General features: G+C 38.4%; 1 protein-coding gene across 2 annotated transcripts; it reads left to right on the top strand.

Moving 5' to 3' along the window:
• The first annotated feature begins 3,711 nt into the window (after positions 1-3,711).
• LOC113337299 lies at positions 3,712-8,335 on the top strand. 2 transcript variants are annotated; one of them, XM_026583018.1, is made up of 10 exons: positions 3,712-5,178; positions 5,350-5,447; positions 5,547-5,736; positions 5,860-5,923; positions 6,593-6,810; positions 6,971-7,084; positions 7,221-7,326; positions 7,426-7,637; positions 7,785-7,888; positions 7,990-8,335. In XM_026583018.1, exons 1-10 carry the CDS (start codon positions 3,766-3,768, stop codon positions 8,132-8,134), a joined length of 2,664 nt encoding a protein of 887 aa, XP_026438803.1. In that variant the 5' UTR covers positions 3,712-3,765; the 3' UTR covers positions 8,135-8,335. The 2 variants fall into 2 exon arrangements, with proteins under 2 accessions (XP_026438803.1, XP_026438802.1); XM_026583017.1 differs by having other exon boundaries at positions 5,350-5,736.
• Positions 8,336-8,670: the final 335 nt, after the last annotated feature.

The raw sequence follows: 8,670 nt of genomic DNA, 5'->3' as shown, positions 1-8,670 counted from the left end.
TTCGGTATTGCGAGGATTTTGAAGCCAGATTCATCCAAATGGACTTCACTTGCTGGAACATATTAGCAAATTTCGTTTGTTTTTTCTATCAAATCTTTTCTCTTGTTCTCAATTATTAACCACCAGCGTACTGCAACAGAGCTTGCCTATACGATGGGAGTAACGGAGAAGTGGGATGTTTATAGTTTTGGGGTGGTCATGTTAGAAGTACTAATAGGGAGGCATCCATCTGATCTCATAGCATTACTCTCTCCTGCCCTCCTATCGTCGTCTTCGACTTCTAGTATTGTGGGCCAAGATATAAGGTTGAAAGATATCTTGGACAAGTGCATTGAAGCACCAGGCGATTTGGTGAAAAAGCAAATAATGTATTTTGTGCAGGTTGGATTTTCATGCTTACGTAGTGATCCTCGTACTCGGCCAACTATGCAAGAAGTATCGGCACATCTATCATTGTCAGCTCAGAGTATGCCGTCTTTTGGAAAGCCCTTCGAGACTATTACATTGGGTTAACTACTGATAGATTCAAAAGAATACTAATATATCCAAGTTTTATCGTTGTAGACAAGGAACAATTGGAGACGTATCATTCTCCTTTCCTAGAGCGTTCATGCAGTAAGAAGAAGCCCTGCCTTTAGATTTTATCGTTTCTATACTAATTTGGTTCATTGTGATGTTCGTGCAAGCAACAGTTTTACTACAGTTCAAATTTATAACTAGGCTATTTGTCAATGATCCTCCAATTCCATTAAATGTTACATCGCTAACTTTAACGGCAGACGGCTGGAATAATGAACATAACAAATTAGTGTACGTTTATGTATAATTAAGTTCCTCAAAAACTGATTATGCATATTCACTGCAGTAATGGCCTCCATCGCAGTAGTATCTGATCTCGGACACAGATTGTAGATGAACTAGGGAGGCTGCCATTGTTGTCCGGATGTGAATCGAAAGGCTTTATTGCAAGGCGGAGATGTATGTTGGCTGGTTCTGTACGGGGATGTTCAATCGACTGAATATAGTCAATAATAAAAAAACTCAAGGGTATTATAGTAAACCCTTCAATAAAGATATTTTATATAATTTTTTTAATAATTAGTAAACTCATAGTTTTTTAATTATTATTGGGTAAAGAGTAGTATTACACTAACTAGTTGGAAGCCTAACAAGCTAAACTGCAACAACACACTATTATAATAATTGAACAGGTTATCGTGCTAACCTATCAGCGAGTTTTATGGGTTATCTAGTCAAGGAAGCCGGAACGGAAGGGCTGAGAATGTGTCACAAGGGGAGCAACCTAACTCTACCTTCCAGGTTAATTTATGCAATATTAGTAAACAGAAATTAAGACTTAACCTAGCCGACTCTGATCAATATCCAGTCCTGGTACCAAGCTCTAATATCGGACAAATATTAGACCAAAACTTAGTGTTGGATAAAACTTGAGTACTAAAATCCTATTATCCCTTATCTTCTTCCGCCTCACAAAGATAGCAATAAATTTGGAATAGTTTCTAAGACTGCAATGTATTTGCCTGCCATGTCTTGATCCTCGCTTCGTTAGTAAAATTACAATCTTGGACACGCACTCTTTCTACTTGTTCAGTAGCTCTATTGGCTCCTGAACTTCCAATGCTTCACAAAAATGTTGATTTCCAACTTATATACGTATATATACGTAATCAAGTAATATAAATAAGAATTTTAGTCATAACTTTCAGTAGTATATTTTAATGAGCAATACATACAGACTTGCACACATACCTTGTACCGTGACCAGGGCCACATGCCACATTAGTGATATTGATATCAGAGCATACGCCATTGATTGCCACACAATCATCACCTACAAATATGCAACAGATAAAAGGGCGTACATTACTTTATTTGTTCAGAAACAATAGTAACTCATTAATAATGAATAATGTAACAGCAGGAAATCCCATATTTATTCCTAATAATATTTAAAACGTAAAATCTTTAAAATCAACTCAAAATTCTTAATATTAATCAAAGAGATGAAGTTACAAGTAGGGCTGCACAACAGGTAGGGTGGGTAGGATATGGCATATACCCGCCACCCTACCCGTTTATTGGCGGTTAAGAAAATCTTTACCCGCCACCCTACCCGCCAAATAATGGATAGAATAGGTTAGAAAACTGGCGGGTAGGGTAGAATTGGCGGGTATGAATAGGGTATGTGCACCCCTAGGTAGGGTGGATAGGATATGATCTACACCCGCCACCCTACCCGTTTACTGGCGGTTAAGAAAATCTTTACCCGCCATCCTACCCGTCAAATAGTGGATAGGATAGGATACGGTTAAAAAAACTGACGGGTAAGATAGGGTTGGCGGGTATGGATAGGGTATGTGCGCCCCCGGTTACAAGCAAAGATGGTAGCACAAATCCTAATTTTCTCTCACTGTTTTCTCATGCACATAACACACTCTCTATGCAAATTACTTAACCTTATACAAGTTGTCCTAACTCTCTTAATTATAGGCATACATGTAAGTGGACTATAGCTCATTTTATTTCGTGGGGTTTTCACAAAATACACGTGACTTCTACTTTACATTTCATCGGTCCCGTTTTTTAAAAAGTTAGTCCTACTCTTTCACGTGTAAGTGGATTACATCTGATTTTACTTCGCGGGTTTTCACACAATACACGTGACTCCTATTTTATACTTCGTCGGTCCCGTTTTCAGTAAAGTTATTCTTACTCTTTCGGCGAGTTGTTGGTACAACTGGACTGATTTCTTGTTCAACAATTCATCTTCGTATACTATTATATTTCACTTCGCATTATTATGTCTCCTTCGATGACATTGACGATTCTTTCTCCTCGCTGAGTCCTTATTTGTCTCGTTTACGAACTTACTCGTGATTTTCTTCTTCGCGGATCTGACTTTACGACAGATCTGTTGTACTTTGCAGATCCAATTTTCATTAAATTTTTTCTGATAACTGATTAGACCCTTCATAAATGCTTTGTCCCTGAAGACGGTTAAAAGATTTTTTGATGAGATTTTATTCATTTACTACGCCGCATCTCGTGTGTTTTATGTGGTGGATAGGTTTTCTGTATCTACAAATAATCACCAAGATAAAAATTATCAATTCCAATGTTATAATGTTCGATTCGAACATTTGTTGAATGGCTAATGTCAATACCATCAGTATTAGGACTGTCCTGGGGAGCTTTCGTGGTGATACTAAAGACATTTACATTTCCATAATCAGTTAAATTGATGTGGTTTTTCTGGCTACTCAAACCAGTCTTATTAGATTCGATTCCGCTTCAGGATTCAGAGAGATGTAAAAAAAATGATTCACTCGTGCGAACCTAAAAGCCATGAGTACACGTTTTATAATACGTTATGATACCAAAAATAAAAGTGAAAAAACAAAAATCAGAAACCAAACTATTTTATTTCACAAAACATTAAATTTTCGACTTCTAAAAATGGTTTTAAAAATCAATATCATTTGGCTTTTCGACTTCTAGATTTGAAAAATCAACTTGTTCAATCTAAACAAGCTATTAGGGTGGGTCGTGTCTGTCCGGGCCAAGGCACCGTAGTAGCACATATTTCTTATCTGACATGAAATATCGGAAATACCCCTGTTCAATGTCTCTCCCTCCAAAAATTCTAAAACCCTCTTCCTTTTTTTCATCTCACATTCCCCAACACAAAGAGCAGTGAAATAAAATGGTCCAGAGATTTCTAGGGCAGAAACACCACCCCAAATCATGCCTCCAAACCAGAAATTGAACCTAAAATCATCTCAATTACATGTTCTAACTCTACCAATGTCCGATGATGATGATGATTTTGAAAACCCTAGCCAACTAATTTCTCTTACCCAAAACCTTAAATCTCAGAAACCCAAGATTGTTTCCCAATCAAAGAAGAAGAGGAAACCAAAAAGTCTCAAACTTGGGAAAGAGAACATTAAAGTCAGTACAGTTGCAGAAAAGGGTTTCATTTCTGAGGTAAGGGGTTCTAATTTTGCTCAGTTAAATCTGATTGAGTTAACTAGTGATGAATTGAAAATAGATAATACTCAGATAGATTCTTCCTTTCAAGTGATTGAATCGACTAGGGATAGATTGATTGAAAGGAGCAATGGTGGTAGTGGTGAATTTGAAGGAGATAGATTGATTGGAAGGGCCAGTGGTGGTGGTGGTGAATTTGAAGGAGATAGATCGGTTGTGAGGGGCAGTGGTGGTGGAGATAGATTAGTTGGAAGGGGAAATGGTGGTCGTGGTGGGGGTGCTGCTGCTGAATTTGAAGGAGATGGACTGGTTGAAAGGGGCAATGGTGGTGGTGCTGTTGCTGCTGAATTTGAAGGAGATAGATTAGTTGGAAGGGCCTATGAATTTGAAAGAGATAGATTAGTTGGAAATCCCTGTGAATTTGAAGGAGATTACTCTTTGGAGGCAATTGAATCAACTGTGGATAGTTTGGTTGAACGGGGCAATGGTGGCTTTCGTGAAAATGGTGTTTCAGAAATGAATGATGAATCGGAAGAGACCCAGGAAGAGTGCTCGTTGGGAGCGGTTGAGTCCACGTTGTTCGAGAATTGTAGCTTCAATGCTGATGATAATGGGGGTTCAAGCGAATTCAGTGGAGAACAATCAGAGGAGGATATGAAGAAAAAAGGGTTTGAATTGGATGTGAAGAAGGGTTATCTATCAAATTCAGTGGAGAGTAGGTTATTAGCTTCTACGAGAACCTCGGGGACTAGTTATAGTGTTCGTAACGAAGGTCACTTGGATGATATAAGTGTAACTGATTTTGAACTAGGGACACAGCTTAATGTGTTAATGGAGTTGTGTTCGGAGATAGGTGAGGAGTTAAACGCGAATGCGGGAGAACAAATTGGGTCTGATGGTGGTTTGGTTACGTGTCCTTTGTGTGGCACAGACATTTCTGATCTGAATGAGGAAATGCGATTAGTTCATTCCAATGAGTGTCTTGATAGAGATGAAATGCAAACGGTAGCTCCTCCAGTGGATGAAGCAAGACCTGGATCGACTCGGCAAGTTGTTGACACATCTCGTGTTATTGAGTGGCTCCGTGGACTTGGCTTATCAAAATATGAAGAAGCATTTGTTAAGGAAGAGGTTGACTGGGAAACACTGCATTGGCTCACAGAAGAGGTTTGCTGTTGTCTCACTCCATGAATTGTACAATTTACTTATATGCACATGTAGATTCTCGAGTCTTTGCGGTTTCATGTTTCTTCCTGTATGTTTATGTTTGGTGCTGCAGCCTGTAGTTAATCTTGCAATGCTAGTATTTCTGGTATTTGATCTGTGATATGTATGTAGGATCTACTCAGTATTGGAGTTACTGCACTTGGTCCAAGGAAAAAGATTTTGCATGCACTCAATGAGTTGAGGAAAGAGAACCAACGCCTTGGTGGAAGGTATGCGGAGTCTTCTAGAGTTAGCGTTGAGGAAAGCAAGAACTTACCTGGGAATAAGCTAATTACAGAGTTTTTTTCGGGTTCCGTTGCTGTTGATAGGAGAAAAAATTGCCCAGCCTCCAGTGGAAAGTCCATGGTTGAAAAAACTAATAATAGTGGACGGTCTGTGGCAGCAAGGAGTAGCAAAGATTCTGGTCGTAAAAGGGTTGTGTCGAGAGACCATGGTAGGAAAACAAAAGTCAGAGACATACCTTCATGGTGTTCTGTACCAGGAACACCATTTCGAGTGGTATAGCTTTTCTTTCAGACGTTCTGTAGATCTTAGCATCTGTGGTTGCTTATTAGGTTTAGTATTTGGTCAGCTATCAAGGACCGGTTTTACTCTTCTAATTCTTGTTTATGTCATTTGCAGGATGCTTTTCGGTATCTAAGAGGAGATTGTACACATTGGTTTCTAACTCACTTTCATATGGACCGTAAGTCTGTACCTTCTATGCTTTAAGATCTATATTCCTGTCTAGGATGTTTGTGAGATATGCAAATGGTGATAGAATTGCACAAAAAATTATCTTAATATCATTCTGTTTTTAATGTGTTCTTGTAGTCCAGTAAGTTATCTAGTCGTGAAGCAAGTGATTCTCCTAGTGGACTGTAGAATATGGACGCAATTTCACTTATCTCAGAAAATGATATCACTTGATGTGCAGACACAAATCAGTTTAGTTGCTAACTGAAATTGTGTTCACATTTAACAGTCCACTAGGAGAATCACATTCTGAAACGACTAGAAAATAAACTTTTTGTGCTGGATAAGAATATATTAGTCGATACACAGCCCCATTGCCAAGGTTTTTCAATTGAGTTATTGAGTGTCGCTTCACTTTATGTCAGACTCTAACAACAAGACTTTTAGATTCACTCTCCTGTACTAGTGTACATGCTATAGTTGCCGCTAACTGCTGTTATGAAGCTGTGCAAGAAGTCTTGGACCCTCTCAGGATGTCAAGATTGAGTTTGAAACATTTTTTTAAGTGGAGGGTGGTAAATTAGTTATGCTCATTCCCTCGGGTTGTTTTTGTCAAGCTTACATTGATAATCATTTCGTTGGTCAAACAAATTCAATTTACAGTAACGGCAAACTGCAGATTACCAGGGTCTTACAAAGAGCTTCTGCCATGGGAAGATTTATTGCTCCTCAATTACAGCACGGCTTGTAAATATGAAGATTGGGGTTCCATGGGATAGATTAGAAGTCTTACCGCTCAATCAGAAGATTAGCATAGGTGGTGTTGATGTGACATGTTTGGACGCAAATCACTGTCCAGGTTCTGTTATCATTCTCTTTGAACCATCCAATGGCAAGGTATGTTCTTCTACAAACTCTGATTTCAGTTTTTCATTGATGTCTATTATCTTTTGGGGTTCCATGGGATAATATCTCTAGCCCTACCCTGACTTGCTCGGGACTAAAAGGCTTCGGTTATCGGTCTATTATCTTTATTAATCCCACATGTTTCCATCAGGCGGTTCTACATACTGGCGATTTTCGGTTTAGTGAGGAAATGACAAACATTTCTGTTTTGCAATCGTGTCCAATCAGCACGCTCATCCTTGATACCACTTATTGCAACCCAGAGGTACATCTAAACAGAATTGATTTTGTGAAATAGATTGTCCTGACGTATACTTGGAGATTGATATGTAATTTTGGAACTTCTTGCATCCAATAATTTTACTTCTTTTCTCTCTGTGAATATTCCGTATACTGTGCAGTATGATTTTCCAAAGCAGGAGGCTGTAATTCAGTTTGTCATCGATGCCATCCAAGCTGAAGCTTTTAACCCAAAAACGCTTTTTCTAATTGGAAGCTATACAATTGGTAATATTCACCTTGTTTCTTTGTCTATATAAAATGCCGTTTGTGTTGGAGAATTCAACACAGAAATCTCTTTCTAATACATTAGTGATTTCAACACAGGGAAGGAAAGGCTTTTCTTAGAGGTTGCTCGATGTTTACGAAGGAAGGTACATGTAGGTGCAGCAAAACTGCGTATTCTTGAGTGCTTGGGGCTTTCTAAAGAAGACATGCAGTGGTTTACAGTGAATGAACACGAGAGTCAGATTCACGTGGTTCCAATGTGGACTATCGCGAGCTTCAAGCGGATGAAATACATATCAAACCAATACTCGGTGAGACTTACAATCCTTATTGGGTCACTACAGTTTTAGCAATTTAACGTAACAAAGTGCTGATACCAATGACATCTTTCAATGTTCTTAATTCACCTTGAATGCTTGTGTTTGACTGACATATTTTGTTTCGGAACTCGTTTACAGAACCGTTACAATCTGATAGTTGCTTTTTCACCAACTGGGTGGACTTTCGGCAAAGGAAAGAAGAAATCTACAGGGAGAAGGTTTAAGCAGGGTACCACTATCAGGTAATGTTTCTTCATTCCTAAATTTTGTGCCTGTATTTGGATTTAAAACATGCAATTCAAATAAACTTGGGCACTGTCTCTTTTCATCTCTTTTCATCCAGGTATGAAGTTCCATATAGTGAGCATTCCAGTTTTACAGAGTTGAGAGAATTTGTCAAGTTCATTTCTCCGCAGCACATAATACCAAGCGTGAATAACGACGGTCCTGAATCCGCAGATTCCATGAATGCTGTACTCATTTCCTGATCTTATTATGACTTGCATTACCCCAAACGAAGAAAAAGTAGAAACCTCTCATTTCTAACTTATTTGTACCCACACATATATCATCTGCAGTAAATCTGTATTTCGTTGTTGTTACATAGTGGTTCCTTTATACACTCTGGAAAACAAAAACAATTGTATCAACATGTTTGGGAGATTATTCGAATCAAATTCATTTCTGTATGTGCAGTCTTTTACTGTATCTTTTTCTCGGGTGCGGAGCCAGCTGGGAGCATGGCCGCTTGGGTGAGCAATTCATTTCTGTATGTGCGGAGCCCAGCTGCTTCCAACTCCAATTGGAATTATTTTGAACGATTTTTTGGGATCTATTCAAAAACGGAGGGGCACTACCCTTCATTTTTTGGATGGACAATTGAACTAATTTTGAGTCACCCTTTATCTGTTTTTTTAAATACCAAATTTTTCCTTGCAAATTAAAATAATTAATGTAATGATTAATTAGTGTTAGTGTAATGATTAATTAGTGTTAGTGTAATTTTTAAAAGAATAATTTTGGA

This window comes from Papaver somniferum, unplaced genomic scaffold, assembly GCF_003573695.1.
Source record: "Papaver somniferum cultivar HN1 unplaced genomic scaffold, ASM357369v1 unplaced-scaffold_158, whole genome shotgun sequence".
NCBI classification, from domain to species: Eukaryota; Viridiplantae; Streptophyta; class Magnoliopsida; order Ranunculales; family Papaveraceae; genus Papaver; species Papaver somniferum.
This window is presented reverse-complemented; position numbering and strand designations above follow the sequence as displayed.